The sequence below is a fragment of the Protopterus annectens genome, chromosome 3.part0 (assembly GCF_019279795.1).
Source record: "Protopterus annectens isolate FY-2018-M chromosome 3.part0, PAN1.0, whole genome shotgun sequence".
NCBI classification, from domain to species: domain Eukaryota; kingdom Metazoa; phylum Chordata; order Ceratodontiformes; family Protopteridae; genus Protopterus; species Protopterus annectens.
Genome location: NC_056731.1, coordinates 465,669,366 through 465,689,775, shown reverse-complemented (window position 1 = coordinate 465,689,775; position 20,410 = coordinate 465,669,366). Strand labels below are relative to the sequence as shown.

General features: G+C 41.3%; 1 protein-coding gene across 1 annotated transcript in view; it reads right to left on the bottom strand.

The window, feature by feature from the left end:
- The window catches only part of TRIO (trio Rho guanine nucleotide exchange factor), a 5,137,669-nt gene that overhangs the window by 414,441 nt on the left and 4,702,818 nt on the right, over nucleotides 1-20,410 (bottom strand). Inside the window, exon 51 of the mRNA XM_044065600.1 lies at nucleotides 6,380-6,407. Coding sequence (XP_043921535.1) covers nucleotides 6,380-6,407 — 28 coding nt within the window. The remainder of the gene's footprint in view (nucleotides 1-6,379; nucleotides 6,408-20,410) is intronic.

Here is a 20,410-nt window from a genome sequence, read left to right as displayed (position 1 = left end):
TCAAATTTTCCTTTTAGATCTACAAGCATGCAATACATATACTGTCTGCCTCTATGGCAAATTCCCAAAGCTTGTTTATACACTCTCATATTTATACCAAAAGGTCTGATATTTTTTTCTCAAAGTCTGATGTATAACAGTTTTTCTTTGTTCTTCTAATCTATGATTTGTCCTTGATTCAAGTTTGGTGGTCCAATGAAACTCAGTTATCTGAAATGTGGTGTTCCAGCGCTATCTGTTATCTTGCTTGATGTTACATCTCTTTACTTCGTTGATGTCCTTCCAGCTGCCATCTGCACAGTTATTTTTGCAGACTATGTTTCTCAATAACATACTCTTTTACATGGATGCCAAAATCTAACTAAGCTATATATGCTTGCCAGCACACTTACTATTTTTCTGCATTTTATACTATTTTTAAATTAACCTTTTATATTTTATATAATTCTTGCAGCTTTTTATTCAAGCTAATAATCATACTAGCAACAGTCTGAAAAGACAGTGTATACTAAATAGAACAGAGTACTAATATTCTCTCACTAGTAATTTGGTATGTATGATGGGGGAGATAGGGGTATTTTCTAATGCAGAAATAGAGAACGGGGGAGTAGGTCCTGTTGCTTTGGAAGGATGAAAGAGTATAAATAGGTTCTTTTTAGGATTTAGTATACGCTGGGAGTTTGTTAGCCAGGTTTCGATGGATGTAAAGGCTTCTTGGGTCTTGATTTGAAGTTGCTGGAGGGTGGGGGCAGAGTAGATTAAGGTGGAGTCATCAGCGTATTGAACCAGGTTTGCTAGAGGAGTGGCTTTGTGAAGATTATTTATAAATATAGTGAACTCACCAGAATCAGCGTAGAACCAATACTGGCCTACTTAAGAGATCCCTGGGATACTCCTAGTTTTACAGGAAAGTAGGGAGGAAAGGACGTTTTTCCACTGAACAGCTTGTTGGCATTGAGAGAGATGGTCCTGAAACCATACTAGAGTGGGGGTAGTTAGTTTTAATTCTGAGAGTGATGTTATTAGTTTTGTATGGGAGACTGTATCAAATGCCTTTGATAAGTCAAGGAAAACTGCAGACACTAGTTGGCAGTTGTTACGTTGCATATTTACTAGGTTACTAAAATGGATGAGTGCAGTGGTAGTGCTACGGTTGGGGTGGAATCCGTGTTGAGCTTTGGTAAGAAGATTGTTGGAGAGGAGATGTGTTAGGACCTGGGTGTGGATACATTTTTCCATTATTTTAGCTAGTGGGGAAAGTATAGCTATAGGGCGGTAGTTTGTTAGGTCAGTGGAGTTGCCCCCTTTGTGAATTGGTATAATGTAGGAGATTTTCCAGAGAAGTGGCACCTTTTGTTCTGAGATTGAGCTGTTAATGATTACAGAGACTGGGTAAAGTGCTCTTGGTAAACTATGGGGCATAGATGGTTTTAGTGTGGATCTGTCTTGGAGGAGAAAGCTGGTTGAGAAGGCCTAAGAAGATAGTGTTGAAATACTCAACTGCTTCATCTAAAGGAAGTGTTAAAAGAGGGGACCAGTTAAGAGTGTTTAAGGGCTGTATTAAGGTCATCAGCCCTGATGTTTTTAGTGCATCTGACATGTTTAAGAGAGCTAGTTCTAGTGAGTTTAGTTTAGTCTCTGATGAAGAAGGTTGGGAGGTGGTCACTTAGAATGTCAGGTAGTGTACCAAAATTATGGGTGGAAGATGGGCGATTGGTGAGAATCCAGTCTAGTATTGATTCTTTTTTTGAGGTTTTGTCTACCCTAGTAGGCGTTTGTTTAAGCTGTGAGAATCCATAAAAGTTAATATGATTTGAGGGGTGGGGTGATTTAAGTGAGGTCCAATAAATATTGGAGTGGCCTAGTATAATGGGGGAGGGTTTCTGATGTCCAATGGAAAAGAGATTCTAGGGTTTCGATATTATCTCCTGGAGGGATATATGATCCTAAGATATTTAGCTGTTTTTGTGTACTTAGTCTTATCTTAGCAAGTAGGATCTCTGCATTATTAAATGCACGGATTTCTATGTTAAATAGTTCAACATTGATGTTGTTCTGATGTAGGAGAGCGACTCCACCTCCTCTTTTAGCTGTACGGTCTTTACGTAGTATGCAATAACCAGGGAGAAGTACTTGTTCATTTTTAATGTGTGGTTTAAGCCTTGTTTCTGTGAGGAAGATGATGTCAGGTAAGTATAATTCTATGGTTGCATGGACCTTAATAGTTTTGTTAAGGATGCTTCTTATGTTATCATTTATTATTAGAATATCAAATTTTCTCTTAAGTAGGCCAGTATTGGTTCTACGCTGATTCTGTTGAGTCGTAGGACTTGTTATTGGACCTGGGTTGAGGTTGATATCACCACTGCATAGGAGGTGAGAGGCAATGTTTATTATTGTTTGTAGGCATTTGGAGAAGGCCAAGTCACATTGTATGGATACCCTAGATCTGCTTTGATAATGGAGGAGTTTGTAGGGGTGTTGATCATAGGTGGTGTGGTTAAAGAGTGAGGGTGAGATGAGTAAGGGGTAGTTAATGAATGTTGGAAGTGAGGATGAGGTGGGGTGACTTATGTTGGGGACTGTAATGTTGCTCAAGTAGGGTGAGGTTAGATGGGTTGTGATGGTGAGTGCTAGTGTTAGGATTATTTGATCGGAGTACATGTTTGGTTTGCCAGAAGCAGGAGGAGTGTATAGAGATAACCCTGTGGAATGCGTAGGGGGTCCTGATAGTACACAGGTAGGATGGACTGTAGCAACTTTGAGAGTGGGGAGGTACTATGTGCAGTGTGTGTAATAAGAGAGGAAAGGAGGGGGAGGGGTGGTTGTCTGTGTGATTGGTTGAGGGATAGGGGTTAGGTGTGGTAAGGTTAGTTATAAAACAATTGAGCTAGGGAGTGGGTGGGAAAGGGAGTAGAGTAGGGTAGGGGAGTGGAGCAGCAGAGCCCTACCTAGGAGGTAAGGGCTGGAAAATAAACTATCAGGAGTCTAAGTAATGAAGGTAAGCAGCATTGTACCTTAATGGCTGGGATTATGCCAGTTACTGTGTTCCACTATTTATTCACAGTGAATGGAAAAATAGCTGCTTTGAATGGACTTGGGTGACTTTACTAGACAGAAATATTGGAGAATTTAAATAACTGTTGAGCACTGTCCTGCTTACAGGATGAGATGCTTATCTGGGCTAAGATTCAGTTGTTTGGTGGTGTTCTGCTGCCGTCTAGTGGCAGTTAGTTGCAATGGCAGGGGTTGGAAAAGGGGGGGGGGACCTTACAAGTGTGCACATTAAGTCAATATAATAAAATTAAGTAAAAGCACTAAGAACTAGATGCAGAAATTAGTTAACAGGGAATACACCTACATAAGAATATTTCAGAGAGTAAAAGTTCTAGTAGTGAGTCCTTTTGCCGTCAATTGTTTGCAGAATAATTTTCAGAAATTCTTCACTTGTTTGAATGTGCTAAGCACTTCAAAACTGCCAAAAAGAAATAATTAATCTGGAATGTTAACTGCACTAAACATTTACTCAGGTGTCAGTGTTACAATGTCAGCTTGCTATATTTTATTATTTTTTAGACAATCAGCAAACTGTACATCAATATCCTGATTGGAGAATGAGCGTTCTCCAGCAGGGTTTTATGTACAAGTAATGGCCGGTGAAAAATGAGTCTGCCAGTTCACGGCAGCTTATCAAGCCACCATGGAGCTCGGACTAAGACGACGGAATGTCTGCCTTTATTTTGCACTTGCTAAGCAGCTTTATTTGCTGTTCAGTGAGTGTGAAATATTAAAAAAAAAAGACAAAAAAGGTGTGTGTGAGCATATGCATGCATGTCATTGAAAGTGAGTGAGCGAGCCATTATTTTACACTCGCTAAGCAGCGCTTTTGCAGTGACAAGTGGAGCACCACAGGGTTCAGTCCTGAGACCTCTCCTGTTTGGTATCTACTTCTCTGAAGTACAGGCTAACACAGAAGGCCTCTGGCTAACGAAGTTCGCAGATGGCTGCAAACTAGGAGGTATAATCGAGTCCCCAAATGATGTGGACATCCTACAGAAGGGCCTTACTGAGACAGATGCCTGGTGTCAGAGTCATGGCCTCAAGCTCAATGCCAAAAAGTGCATTGTTATCCCCTTTGGTAAAAACTCTGTACCCATGAACTACCACATAGGCGGCAGTCTTCTTAACATCAAATGTGTGATGAGACCTTGGGACCCAAGTGGATAGTAGTCTCTCCTTTGATAATTACATTGCCACAGTAGTCAGGAAATCCTTCTACATAGCACACCTCATCACAAAAGGGTTCTCATCCAGGTCATTGTTCCCCTCTACTCGACATTCATTAGACCCATTATAGAGTACAATGCCCCTTTTGGAATGTACCTCACAAGACATCTGCAGCAGCTGGAAAGGCCACAGAAGTACCTCACAAAGAGAATTACTGGCCTTAAACAGATGCACTACACTGATAGTCTCAAAAAACATCAGCTTTATTCTGTAGCATATCGCCTACTCCGAGGTGATCTCTGCCTAACATATAAAGCTATGTCAAACCCAGAGCTGCTGGACATGCTACACCTAAAGAAATCCCAATCCCTCCGAGCTACACGCTCTAGGGACCTAAACCTTGTTACCACAATAAACAGGACTTGATGGAGGGATAAATTCCTGTCCCAGAGACTTCCCATTCTCTGGAACAAGCTACCCATCTATGTAAAGCAAAGTTCCTCATTAACACTCCAAGAAAAATCTTGATGAGTGGATGGGAAACAGGAAATACACCGGGGATCACTTCTGTGGCTCTGCCCAACAGGGGCACAGGAAATTAACTTTCTTGGGTTGGTTTAAGCCAGGGAACTTTGTTGGCTAGGATTACTTAGGCCCTTGGGCTGATAGCCTAGTTCATACCTATGAAATAGCCAAATAGGACTTAGTATATTTAAGTCTTTTTTTTTTTTCAGCCAGTCAGTCTCAGCATTATACGATTTGCCGGTATTTCACATTGTTATAAGTTGTCTGTCTATTTTCACTTAGATCTGGGTAGAAAAAAAAAAACAACCAATGTACACTGCATTAAGATGGGCACAAATCAGAGAGGAAATAGATGGGGGAAAAGATGGCATACAAGAAGGAAAACATTTCAGGTGGGATATAATGAAGCTTTTTTTTTTTTTTTTTTCCCCGAAAGGGTGACATGGCAGACAAGTGGAACAATCTGGCGGGAAGAATGCTTCAGAGAAATGCCATTGGTAAGGTAAATAGAATGGGTGGAGGGGATACTAAAGTAGGTGTGATGTGAACATTGCAATAATCAGAGAATGGAAAAAGCACTTTCTTCCAGCATTATTTTATGCATTTACTCAAATTCAGGAAGTGTGGTATGACTGCAAGTTATAATGGCACAAGAGTTATGCTAATTTAATACATACTAAAGGATTCCTTAACCCTGTAATACACAAACCCTTAGATGGTGGGAGGAATATGCGCAAACAAAATAGAAAGGAAGAAAACTTGACAAGAAAGTCGGGGAATTCTAACTCTAGCAACTCGATCCTGTATACAGGCATCTAATTTACATTTAGGATTCGGGTGAGCAGTAGCACAGTCCAAAAACTCTTGAGGTAAGAAGGGGTAAAAAAAACAAAACTTCAGAAAATTCATACAGCTGAGAGATTTTGGTACTTATATCAATGAAGGGTAGACAACTGACAGCATTTTTGAAAGATGTCTTCAATGAAGAGTATTCTGAAGAGATAATCATAAAATTGTAAAAAGTACCCCACAAAAAATTCTAAGTAATCAGCTTAAGTATGTACACTAAGCTCTCAGTTAACCGGAACTCAAGCAACCAGAAAAAAAAAAAAAAAAACGAAGAAATACAGTACAATTTTCATGTGTTGCACCCACCCATGCAGAAACATACCTTACGTTTTTGGAGTTTTAAAAAGGAAGCTAGGAATAAATTCCCTCTTTCCCCAACCTAAGAACAAGTCAAACCAAACAAATAGTATAGGGTACAGTATTAGTCAGGCCTATTTTTAATAGTAACTCTCAAGCAACCAGAAACTACAGTCTCCATGGGTGCCGGTTAACTGACAGTTAACTGTATGCTAAATCTAACTAGTATTACACCAAATGTAACAAGCATATGAAACTGAAATACCAACTGTAGTCAGATAAAACTGCTGTTCTACTTGACTTTTTCATGTATTTTGCTAACTCTACGTAGTTCTGCTTCGCCAGCTAGTTTTGCAATAACCCCCGGAAGCTCTGTCAGAAATTCATCTAGCTGCACCATAATTAAAAAAGTCCTGCTAATGCAAACTTCTGTTCTCAAACAAAAAAAGGGATGCATTTACAGAAAGTATCAACAACTCACCATCATAGATGTAACTGGGGTTCAGAAGCTGAAATGACAAGAGAAAGAACACAACTTCCATTAGAATCAAACTAACAGGTTTGTTGCACTATCAGAACTAACACTGAACTGTTAAGTGATCAAATCCAAAGCACTACTGGCAACTCTCCCTCCCACCCTATATGTTACTCCTGGCAACATTATTAAGGTTAGCCTTCATCAGTAGTCCAGTGCAGTGAACTGTGACAAATGACTCCATCTTGTTCACAAGTTCATGCAAGGTTGACAGAAACCAATGTTCTTCTCAGTACTACCTGAAGAAAACATTGTACTTTGTTGACTATGAAATGACATTTCATAACAAGCTATGACAACCATATGAAGAGAAAAAAATATACTGAAACATACACTGGTGACCCAAAAACATGTTTAAAACAATTCCCAAGAAAACATTAGGACGTCAAATAAGCACTTTCCAAGAAGAAAACAGAGACATATCAATCACTACACAAGAAGAAAATGTTCAGCATCAAATTAAGTTTAAAATAAAACTTGTTTCTTTTCAAAGGTGCTTAATATGCGACAGAAACATAATCACAACAAATACTTTCTTCTCCTTTGGAAAAGAACAACAGATGTGCCAAGTGAGATAAAGCGATCCCTTGTAAAAAGATGTGCTGGGGGAATGAAGCATATGCACTTAGGTGTCTAAGTGTCGCACCTACAGAGAAAATTGGAAAAATGACCAGTACATAAGAAAAATTTTAATATTTATAAGTGCATGTTATACGAAAGAGATGCATGCTACAGAAAAGATCTTGCGTTGTTATCCTAGCATATTAATGAAAGAAAAGACATTCAGCTTTTTTTGCTCTTCCAAGTATCCCTACAACTTTCTGATGAGGACAATCGCCTACAAATTCCAGTTACAAAACCAAGTGTGGGTTACTTAAAAGAAAATACAGAAGCATGGTATAAACTGACAAACTTACACACCACAAAAGCAGATTTACAGGGACAGCCCTTCAGTGGATGATATGCTATTCCTTTCTCTTTGTCTGTACTCGGATATCAATTCTTGATAGGGAAAGCAATCTCTAGGCTGCAGTCCAAAGGTATTTTTGGCCTTTGTTTTGAAATACTTCTTGAATATGCTTTGAAACAACAACTCTGACCATGTACAGAATAACTTTCAAATTAAAAATAATCAAACACATCTTAATTGCAAACTTTTAAAAATGCCAGCTATGTAACTTGAACAATGAAGTCATTCTGCTCCATATTTAGTACAGTTCAATTTACACTCTAAGAAATTGCTGGTGCTTGCTATGCAGGTCAGGAAAGCAAGAGGAGAAAAAATGAAGTCATGTACTCACCATAACAGTCCATCTATGTTGTCCATTTTTCATTTTTCCTCAACAATTGGTTTGGGTCCGAGCCTCGGCTACAACTTAGCTGCTTGTTTACAGCTCGTGAATACTGGGAAGCTCTCGAGTTCCTCCCTTATTTGTGTTGGCTGTCCCTGTGGAGTAGTGTGTTAAGGCTCAAGGCACAAATACATATGAGACTGGGCAGGCAGATCCAGGGGGGGGGTGTCCTTCCTCTGGAAGTAGAGAACACCTTCTCCACTACTTCAAAGGCAGAATGCCCTGGGGACAGGGAGGCCAGCGGTGCCAAGAAGACATGCTTGCAGATTGTTGCCTCCCTCTGACCTGAAGGTAACACACCCAAAGTAGAGGTTGGAGCCAAGTTGTCCAAATCTGAAACTCTAAGGGGCAGACATGGCTCCAAGAACTTTGGAGTCGACTCCAAAATCTTGGATCAGGCAATGGGGCTATGGCTCTAAGAGTCACACTCGGAGGCAGTCCACTCAGAGAAGGTACCAGAGCAGAAGATACAACAATCTTTGGATCTGACACAGACGGTTCCATAAGTCTTGGATCCAAAAGCTCCAAAGCCAAAGGGTGGATCGGAGAAGGAGCCAAAACAGGTGGAGTAGTATTAATAAAGGTCTGTGGACTCAGTGGGGTAGGAGATGGGAGAACCACAGCTGAATTTGTGCCGAGAGAAATCTCATCATTCTATCCACATCTGCTTTGTCAGACTCTTGGAAAAACAAGAGGAGGAGGGGTCCTAGAATGATGAGTCTCTCTAGGAAGGGCGATGGAAGACACGAAGGAACAGGATCTAGAGATGACATATAGCAGGTCCTAGCAAGCTTCTTTGGCTCAGAGTGTGTCAGATTAGATGAAGTAGACAGATTATCAAAAGCTGTCAGATCCAGTTGCTTAGACACCTTGAGAGGTGGTTCAACAGCAAGATCTGAGATAAGAGTGGAGGATCTGGAAGGGTCAGGCAGATGCTTTCTGTATTCCTTTTACTCTAATTTTTTGGATGTTTGAGCTCCAGATAAAGTCTCAGAAAAAGGAAGTCATCAACACGCCTTTGAAAATAAGCTTATTTTTGCAGTCTATAAGACCTGTGGATTACAGGCCTTACAAATGTCACAAGACTCTCTTAAATGAGCTGGGACTATACAGTACACCCAAGAATTGTATGCATTTGAAAGAGGGATCTTACACCCACAATCTTTACATTTTTTAAATCCCAAAGGTTTTTCAGCCATACTGGTTAAAATTACAGTCCTAATAATAGAAACAACAACATTTTTTTAAAGGAGAAAGAAAGAAAAAAAGAAGCAAAAAAAATTACCAACAATGGTAACTGAAGAAGTTACCACAAGGGTAAAATTTAAGAGTAAAAGAAAGAAAAGATTATCAACAATGGTAAGCTAAATTACACAGTTTAAGTGTAGGAAGGATAAGGGAGGAATATAGTATAGTACAGAGCAGGGCTGTCCAACTTTGGGTAATCCGAGGGCCACATAAAAAAAAAAAAGATTATCTGAGGGCTGCATCCATAACAAAAAATACAGTACATATACTGAAATTACCTGTACAGTCCTACGGTGTTAGGTTTAGCAGCCACTTCAAAAACTACACAAGAAAAAAGTCATGGTGCTTACAAAAGTTTTTTTTATTGAAACAGTAAACAATATGCACTCATTTTTAAAGAACAACTGTCTTTCAATTTAGGGCCAGTTTTCTAGCTGTAGTAAAATATTAAACCTGTTGGCATTTAACCCTCATAACTCAGTTGTTAGCAGTGTCAGTGTTTCCTTCTGCATGCTCACTCCCTTGGCAGCCTGTGGCTCAGTGCCTAAGAAATTCTTTACAGGTCTGAACCACTGGAACTTGTTAGATTCAATTGCACAAAAAATTAGTCCTTTTTAGAAATTGAATGTCTGTCCTGGAGTGCTTATCACACCTCTGTTTAAAGTTATGATCAAATCCTATCTGCATTTGTGACCAGCATATCTCTCAACCTCCATTTCAATGAGAGCTCTGCAGTAGTTCGGCTTGGTTTACTAAAGCAGCTATATTAATGTTGATGCTTGTAGCTGCCAAATGCAGTACATATGCAAGAGAATTGTGTGTCAATGAACATCTGTACTTTGATTTAATGAATTTCATCGTTGAAAAAGTGCTTTTGCAAAGATACATGCTCCCAAGCATTTTGCACATCTAGAGTCCAAACTTCCTCGATTTCGGGTACCCCTCTATCAGTAGTAATTTAAAAAAATCTTCTCCTTTTTTACTTCTGTTAGTATAAAAAGGGTCTGATTGCAAATCGCATAATTCCAGCTGAAGGTCAGATCTTACATTTTCAATGGTGACAGTCAAGGGTTGAGTAAAAATTGAAATATCGTCTTCAATTTCCTTAAAAATCACCAAATCACTTCTCAAAATCTTCAATGATCATGTCTAAATACTTTACATGAGCTGAAAATATTTCCTCAAAATACTTCATTTCTTCAAAATGTTCTTTGCAATTTGGAAAAAAAGTAAAATTATTACCCAAAGTTGATTTAAAGAGCTTCAATTTACTTTTAAAGACATTCAAATGACCATACAAGTTGGCAATAATCTGATTTCCCTGCAGTTTTAAGTTCAGCCCATTCAAATGGCTGGTCATATCTGTTATAAATGCAAGATCTGATAAAAATATATTTTGCATTAGATTTTCAAGTTCTGTTGTGTCAGACTTCACATTTTTAAGAAATATGGATATTTCTTTCCGAATGGCAAAAAAGCTTTCCAGACATTTTCCAGCACTTAACCAGCTAATATCACAATGAAGGAGTAAATCATCATATGCAGTATCCATTTCACTCAAGAAATCTTGAAACTTACAATGACTCAAAGATCTATTACCTCCTCATATAATATTAGTTATTTTTACAGCTACTTTCATGGCATTGACTTGACATAGAAACTTTCCACAGAGTGCTTCTTGGTGAATTATGCAATGAATTGTAGGGTAGTTAATATTATTTTGTTTCAATAGTCCACAAAAGCCGCTTCCAGTCCCTGTCATAGCTTTGGCCCCATCTGTTACGATGCAGGAACATTTATCAAATCCTCTGTAGTTCACAACAGACCATTGAACTGCTTCAAAAATATCAGTACCTATAGTAGTCCCATGTAAAGATACAAGACTGAGGAGTTCTTCATTAACAGTAAAGTCCTCTTGAAAAGTTCAAACAAAAATTAAAAGTTGACTTATGTCTGCTTGTTCAGCACTTTCATCCAGACACAATGAAAAGTACTCACATTTTGCTATTAAATCACACAGCTTTTTTGAAACATATTGATCCATGTGTTGTATGCGTCTTGCGATGGTCTGTTGAGATAATTCCACTGTTTCAAACTTCTCAGCTAATTTTGGCTCGTTAAATTGTTTTGCCATTTCAATTGCACATTTCTTCACTATCACACAGTCACTAAAAGGCTTCCTTGCTTTTGCTAATTCCAATGCTATTTTGTATGAAATGGCAGGGCTAGAACTTTGTTCAGTGCTAAGTTTTGCAAAAAAAAAAAAAAAAAAAAAAAAACCTGGTTTGGTGCATCAATTTCTTCTTACATTCTGCAATAATGGTGCGTCCTGATTCTCCACTACACATATCAAAGGTTTTACTGTGTAATGTATCGTAGTGTCATTTCACATTATACACTTCTGGCACTGACAAGACCTGCATTCAAACAAGACACTGCATTTTATTCCAGTTGTTTGTAATCAAATAGTTTGATTCCCATCGGCTTTGATACACTTGCTTTTCATCTTCAATTTTTCTTTTCCTGTTAGATATTTTTGTTTCATGGTAAGTAATAACACACAACCTCAATATGCTGAAGAGGCTGAACAAACCAACAACACTAATTGCGTTTGTTTCAGGATAAGTAATAATAAAACACAACCTCAATATGCTGTAGCAGCTGAACAAACCAACAACACTAATTGTGCTCTCAAAAACGTGACCACGAGACTCACCCTGGAAGTCGCGCACTGGAACAAAACAATGTACAAAACTTAATAGGTTCATAGGTAGGTAACTAGGCTATCGGTCCTAGGGCCTATACAAACCCAGCCAAAAAGGTACCCTGGCTTTTGCCACACAAGAAAATTATTTTCCTGTGCCACTGTCGAGCAGAGCCACAGAAGTGATCCCTGGGGTGAATTTCCTATTTCATATCCAATCATCAAGATTTTTCTTGAAGAGTATTAATGAGGAGCTTTGTTTGATATAGATAGGTAGTTTATTCCAGAGTATGGGAAGTCTCTGGGACAGGAATCTATCCCTCCGGCATGTTCTTTTTATTGTGGTGACAAGGTTTAGGTCCCTAGAGCGTGTAGCTTGGAGGGATTGGGACTTCTTTAAGTGGATCATATCCAACAGCTCTAGGTTTGACATAGCTTTGTATGTTAGGCAGAGATCAACTCTGAGTAGGCGATATGCGACGAAGTAAAGCCCGAGTTTTTTGAGACTGTCTGCATAGGGCATCTGTTTAAGGCCGGTAATCCTCTTTGTGAGGTATTTCTGTGGCCTTTCCAGTTCTTGTAGATGTCTTGTGAGGTACATACCAAAAGGGGCTTTTGTACTCTATAATGGGTCTAATGAGTGACGAGTAGATCATAACAATGACTTCTTTTTCTGGATGAGAAACCTTTTGTGATGAGGTGTGCCACGTAGAAGGATTTCCTGACTACTGTGGCGATGTGATTATCAAAGGAGAGACTACTGTCCACCTGTGTCCCAAGGTCTCTTATCACACTTTCGGTGTTAAGTATACTACCGCCTATGTTGTAGTTCATGGGTACAGAGTTTTTAGCAAAGAGGATGACAATGCACTTTTTGGCATTGAGCTTGAGGCCAAGGCTTTGACACCAGGCATCTGTCTCAGTGAGGCCCTTTTGTAGGATGTCCACATCGTTAGGAGTTTTGATTATGGCTCCTAGTTTGCAGTCATCTGCAAACTTTGTTAGCCAAAGACCTTCTGTGTTAGCCTGTACTTCAGAGAAGCAGATACCAAACAGGAGAGGACTCAGGACTGAACCCTGTCGTACTCCACTTGTCACTGGTCTGAAGTCAGACTTGGAGTCTGCTACTTTCACAGTGTGGGTTGTGTCAGTGCGCCAGTTGGCAACCCATCTTGTGACATAGGGATTTATACCTAGTTTAGTGAGTTTATCTATAATTCCAGAGTGGGGGATGGTGTCGAAAGCCTTGGCAAGATCTAGATAGGCTGTGTGAACCACCTTACCCTCTACGGCTTTGGTGAGTGCTTCAAAGAAGTCTATCAGGTTTAGGAGACATGATCTGCCTTTTACAAACCCGAAATGGGTGGGGTCCAGAGTTTGGAGATTACCAATATCTTTGTTTATAAGTTCCATGATGATACGTTCCATGGCCTTGCAGACCAGGCTTGTCAGGCTAATGGGGCGGTAGTTCCCGGGGTCCGTGGTGGCTCCCCCCTTGTGGAGTGGGATAACCGTCGCTGTGCGCCATTCAGTGGGCACAAAGCCTGAGGCGAGGCTATGACTGAACATGGTACTTAGGTGGCGTGCCAGTTCGTTCTGTAGTTCGTGTAGAACGCAGCCTGGGATGTTGTCTGGTCCCATGGATGCTGTGTTCTTGGCTTTGGAGAGAGTGTTTTTTTTAATCTGTGCAGCCTTGATTACAGGAACTTTGCATTCTTCCGGTATAGAGATGGGCTTTTTAGGGGGTGAGGGGGGGGAGGGGGTAAAGTTAGCACTGAACCTATCTGCCAGAATGTTGGCAATATCAGTTGGGTCTGTATATTTAGTGCCATTGTGCTGTAACTCAGAGCAGATATTAGTGTTGCCATTGAGATTCTTGACATAGCTATAGAATGCTTTGTGGTTGTCTTTAGAATCAGTGGCAATTTTGTTTTTGTAACTAGCTTTGGAGGATTTTATCAGGGATCGCAGCTTCTTACTGAGGCTGACCAGGGAGCTCCTCCACTCGTGGGATTTTACTCTCTTTTGCAACAGTTTCTTCCTTCTGTTGTACAGTTTGTTTATGGCAGGGGACCACCAGACTGGCTTCCTTTTTTTGGAGGATACCATCTTGGTTCTGTTTGGGATAGCACGATCCATGCACTCGTGTAAGTGCTTATAAAGTGCAATTGTGTAGGATTCAGTAGTCGTAACTGTACTGTCCATCTGCATGGGTGTCATGATGTTCACCACTTCTGTCTTAAGAAGCATGAAGTTGGCTTTGGAGAAAATATTTACTGTGATTTCCTTAATGGGGGGGGGGGGCAGAATGTGGATATCTAGGGTAATTAGCTTATGGTCGGATCGGACCAATGAGGCATTGACTTCAGGTGTGGGTCACACATGTTGGTAATGATTAGATCTAGGATACTGTTGCCCCTGGTGGGGGTGAGGATAAGTTGATCCAGGGCATTTGAGTTTATGCATTCCAGAAAGTGTTGAGCAAAGGAGTTGGTACATGAGTAGTTTTCCCGGTTAATGGTGGGGTAGTTGAAATCGCCCATTATTAGACTGTTTGGTTGAACCCTAATATTTTCCAGTACATCAAGAAAACAGGAGTGGGAATCCTGGGGCATGGTGGGGGATCTGTAGCAAGCTACAATTTGGATTGCAGTTTTGCCCCGAGTTAGTTGCACTTAACCTCGGTTGCATTATGCTGAGCAACTAGCCAGGAGGTGTGGATATCCTTAATGAATATGGACACACCTCCGCCTTTGGTGTTCCAGTCCAGTTTACATGGCCGAAAAGTGTGGTATGAGTTATAGCCTGGTAGTGCAGGGGTGCTCTCTGGAGCCTTGAACCAGGTCTCAGTCACTGCACAGATATCGATGTTCTCCATTTTAAGGAGTGCCTCGAGTGAGTGCATTTTGAGATTTAGACTTCTAGCACTGAGTAGCATCACCCTCAGTTTTTGCTTACCTGTTCCTGTTACAGTGGTGAATTTGTCATTTGAACCTTGCTTAAAAAGGCAGTATAGGGGTGGAAAGAACCTTAGCCAGTATCCGCAATCCCAGGGGGTGATAGGTACAGGACATCTCTGGGAAAGCATTGTGGTCTGTCTACCACATCATCCCAGGCAGACAGACACCAGAAGCTTAGCCAATTGTTGAAGTCAATCATTTTGTCTACTGCGGTGGTATTCTGGGTGATGGCAGAATGCTACTCAGGGCTAGGGTCATACCTGCTTGGGCTACAAGATCGGAAAGCTCTTCCATGTCTCTCTTAATGTAGTCCAAGGAGGTACGTCTCAGGTCATTCACACCAACATGGACAATGACAGAGTCATATTTCTACTTGTTGTGGAGTGACCTGAGTGCGTGGGTTATGTGGCGGATCCTGGCACCTGACAGGCAGCTGACAGTACCTTCGCCTTGTTTAGCCTGGTGAGTGGGACATCAGTGTGCCTGACTATAGAGTCACCTATGACTAGTGTGTTGGGTACGTTGTTTTGCCTTATTGGCTGTGGTTGAGTGGCACAATGAGTCTGTGGGCTATGTGTCATTTGGGTTGTCTTGGGGGGGTAGAGGTTGCTTGCATTTCTGCTTTGGAGGTATCTGTTGTTTGAGCAGATTATTATTGAGAGCCTCCATGAATGTTTTTGTGTTTCTGTGTGTGGATTTTGGTGGTGTAGATTTAGTGAGACTATGTGATGAGTGTGGTGTGGTGCAAGTGTTCACCTTCTCCTCTTGACTGTCAAGTTCAGTCTTGGTTGGAGAGAGCTTTACCTCCAGTTTGGCTAGATAAGTGCATCTCTCACAGGTTGTAGTGTTGGGTGGTAGGAGGAGAAGGTTGTCTGTGTACATTAGGCAATTGCTACATTGCCCCAAGATGCCCAGATTCATCAGATAGACAGGAGAGAACACTGGGAGCTGACCCTTAGACATGCCTGAATAAAAAACTATTTTCCTCTAGATAAGTGAGGAGAGTACAAGAGCTGTTTTTCTCTAAGCAAGTGAGGAAAGTAAGTACCAAAACTGTTTTCCTCTAGGTAATGAGGAAGGTTGAATGCTGTAGTAATTAGTAGGTTATTTAGTGCTTACAACAAGTTCTGAACAAGTGCTGATCGCGAATAAGCAAATTCAAGTGCTAAAACTAAGAATCTGTATCTGAACTAAACTAGTTACAGGAAAGGGGGGAAACAAGTGCAAATGTGGGCCTTTAAATCAGAAAGTTGAGAGAGATGGAAAAACTGCCCACGGCCAATAACTACAATTTCTGGGCCAGAACCAGTCCTCATCTGGTAGACATGTTACCTAGTGCTTATCACTCCCACTGATAAGCTAGAAGGCTTCCCTCCAACACAGAAAGCCTGGGGGGCTCAGAAGCTTACATACAGTCCTGGATACAGCAAATCTGAATCTGGACTACACTAGTTACAGGAAAGGTAGGAAACAGGCTTAGAATTTTTTTATACAGAAAAGTAGCTAAAACAGCAGTAAAAACAATTCAAACATTTCATGCACTGCACGGCGGAAAACAGTACTCAAGCCGCTGAATCACTTACAAATGCCTTCTACCAGCACCTGCAGGACTGCATGGATAAGGCAATCCCAAGCAAAACAAAGACTCTTTGTACCAAAGGCAAGCGTCCAGTCTGGTGGACCCCAGCCATAAACAAACTCTACAACAAAAGGAGGAAGCTACTACAAGATAGAGCAAAATCCTTAAAAGGTAAGACACCCTTGATCACTATAAGTAAAAAACTAAGAGCTCTCATAAAATCATCCAAAGCAAATTTCGAGAGAAAAATAGCTAAAGACTCAAAAGACAATCATAAGGCCTTCTTTAGCTATGTTAGAAACCTGGGAGGAAACTCCCAGATATGCTCAGAGCTAGTTCAAAATGATGTGAAGATTACTGATCCTACAGACATTGCCAACATACTGGCTGACAGGTTCAGTGCAAACTTCTCCCCTCCCCAAAAGGAGAGATATCTATACCAAACGATTGCAGCCCCCAAACATCTCCAGCCCAAGTGAGAACTGCTCTCTCCAAAGCAAAAACACAGCATCCATGGGACCTGATGGTGTCCCCGGCTGTGTGCTCCATGAACTCAATGAGGAATTAAACCCACAGCTAGGACAGCTGTTTAATCAAAGTCTTACCTCTGGATACGCACCCAGGAGTGGCGCACTGCAACTGTGGTACCACTTCACAAAGGCGGTGCCTCCACCGACCCTGGAAATTACCGCCCATTAGCTTGACAAGCCTTATCTGCAAAGCCATGGAGAGGATCATAATGGACCTCATAAATAAAGACATAGGGAATTTGCAGACTTTGGATCCAACCCAGTTTGGCTTTGTCAAAGGCAGATCATGCCTTTTAAACTTGGTTGACTTTTTCAAACAGTCACCAAAGCCATTGATGAGGAAAGGCAGTCCATACAGCCTACCTCGATCTGGCTAAGGCCTTCGATACAATACCCCATTCGGTATCATTGAAAAACTCATCAGTTTAAATGTCAACCCATACATCACAAGATGGGTTGCAAACTGGCTGAGTGACAGAACCCACAGGGTCAGAGCTGCTGGCGCCATGTCAGACTCAAAGCCTGTCACAAGTGGTGTCCCACAGGGCTCAGTCCTGGGCCCACTCTTGTTTGGCATCTACTTTTCAGTACAAGCAAACACAGGAGGGTTATGGCTGACAAAGTTTGCAGATGACTGCAAACTGGGCGCCATAGTAGAAAACACATCTGACACAGATATCCTTCAGAAGGGTCTCACAGAAACGGATAACTGGTGCCAGAGCCACGGCCTAAAGTTAAATGCCAAAAATGCATAGTCATACCCTTCGGGAAAAACAAGGTTACCCCTAGCTACCAAATAGGTGGCAATCCACTGAGCACAGAAGAAGTTATCAGGGACCTGGGGACCCAGGTTGATAGTAGTCTGTCATTCGACACCCATGTAGCTAAAGTAGTTAGGAAGACCTTCTACATTGCCCACCTTATCATGAAGGGATTCTCATCTAGATCAAGGGAGGTCATAGTCTCCCTTTACTCATCACTCATCAGACCAATGATTGAGTACAATGCCCCATTCAGAATGTATCTGACCCGACACTTGCAGCAGCTGGAGAGGCCACAAAAGTTCCTCACCAAAAGGATAAAGGGTCTCAAAATCTGTCCTATGCTGCCCGACTGAAAGAACTCCAGCTCTATTCAGTCGCCACCGCTTGCTCAGAGGTGACCTTTGCCTAACATACAAGGCCATGTCAAACCCAGATTTGATGAATATGCTTCACCTCAAAAAATCTAGATCCATCAGAGCCACAAGGGCGGGAGACTTAAACCTTGACACGGCTATTAATAGGACGTGCTGGAGGGATAGATTCATCACCCAAAGACTCCCTATGCTGTGGAACAAAATCCCGGTACATGTGAGGCAGAGTACCTCGCTGGCCTTGTTCAAGAGAAATCTTGACCAATGGATGGGAGATCGCAGATATACCCCAGGGATTACCTCAGTGTCACTGCTCGACAGAGGCACAGCAAAATAATGGGTATAGTTCCCCATACTAAAGGGGTGGCGTAAGCCACAAAACGATGGGCTAGGCTTGTAAATGCCCTCGGGCAGATAGCCTAGTATGAACCTATGAACCTATCTCTCTTCAGTCTAGCTCTAATACAGTGAGTATGCAAAATAATGCCGTCTTAAATTTAACACTTTTCAGATACTAAACTGGCAATAACCCAGAACTAGGAAAATGAAGCACATTCCCCAAACACAACTGTCACCATCCACACTATCCATACTACACTTTTAATCAGAAGCCTTACCTTACTGTAGGAGTCTAGGTGTCTACGAAGCAGGGAGAATAAGGTCCAAGAAATTAATTGCTATCCCGATTGCCTTTTATTGTTTTACAGGCCTCGTCCCTCCGCTCCTCCCTCTCAGCCTTGGTAGTTCCACAAACAGTGCATGACATCACTCTACCCCAGCAAAAGCCACCAACCAGAATAATTCAGTTGCAAGGATGCTTGCTTAACTTCATAGTTTAGTGTTGAATTTAAAATTAGGTGAAAAGCTGAAGAGTGTCATACCTCTCAGAGCAAGAAATCTGGACAAAGCCATATAACATGGGGGATAAATTCACAAAAAGAGGGACAATTTTTAAATATTGCTCTTACAAACTTTAAAAGTTGACAAGTTTTGCATTAGCATAAGTTTTCTGAAAGGCATGCCATCTGAAACTCAAATATCTGTTATTTTCTGCCTTCAATCATCAATGAGTTGCCAGAAATCACAAATGTTATGAGAAACAGGCAAAAAATATGTGGCAAAAATCTGGACAGTTGAGAGGTATGGAGAAAGTGTGTTTGTGTGTGAGCGATCAGAGAGACAGAGTGACTGAATGCAGGTATGAAAGCTGAAGAATGTGTGTGTGTGTGTGTGAGCGATCAGAGAGAGAGAGTGAATGCAGGTAGGAAAGTTGAAAAATGTGTGAGAGTGATCAGAGACAGTGAATGAATGCATGTATGACAGCTGAAGTGTGTGTGTGTGTGTGTGTGTGTGTGTGTGTGTGTGTGTGTGTGTGTGTGTGTGTCGCTCAGAGAGTGACTGAATGCAGGTATGAAAGCTGAAGTGTATGTGTGTCTGTGTGTGAGCGATAAGAGAGAGAGAGTGAATGAAGGCATGTATGAAAGCTAAAGAGTGTGTGTGTGTGTGTGTGTGTGTGTCGCTCGTCACCATGCAGCAGTTCAGGCAGGCTGCACAAAATTGCACTGTTGTGGAAGGACAGATGTAGACAGCAATGATCAGTTATACAGGGAGGCAGAGCCACATGTGACTATGTATGAGCCACTAAAACTGTGACAGCATTGGACAAGGGATGGAGATAAGCCAGTTGGCAAGAATACAGGGCAAAGGGGAAGGAAAGTGGTGGTCAAGCTGGAGACAAAGGAAGGATTAATCAAATGAAAGAGGTGGTGAAGGAGGAGAGACCCCAAGGGCAGGAGGAGTAGACTGAGGAGGACAACAAGAGAAAGAGCAAGAAGAAGAACATACTAGGTACAGACTGCAAAAACAGGTATGAAAAATGAACTAGGGGCATCACAGAGAGGTATGAAAGCCACAAAGAGGGATAGCAAGTAGAACTGGAGTAGGGCAAATGGAAGTGGAATCATTACATACTGGGGGTATTGACACTGAGAAGGTACAAAACAGTGAGTATGAGGGACAGAAAATAGGGTTATGGTGACAGAATACTCCTTCCCCAACAGTATTATGTTTCAACAGGGGAGATAGCAGACCACATTACAGCGACATAGGTCTTGAAAATTAAAAGGTATTGACATGGGATTGAACTGTCTTTGAACAGTGGTCCCTCCTAATGCTGAAAGCTACAACTTACCCCTTAAGGGCATTAAGTGTTTTGGCTACATGGCTGCTGAAAGCCCGTGATTTTTTATTTGTTGTCTTAATGGATATGTTCAGTCCAATAAAGCTAAACTTTTATCACTGTGGACATGTATGTTTCAGCCTTTTTACCAAACTCATCAGCATAGCATAAGTGGATTGTTCGGCTATACTTTAGAAGCACAATGTCTTTAAATGCAAATGATACCCACAAACACTAAGGTGTCTGCAAACTATCCCAATTAACATCCAAACTAAAGGGCGGAAAGTTCA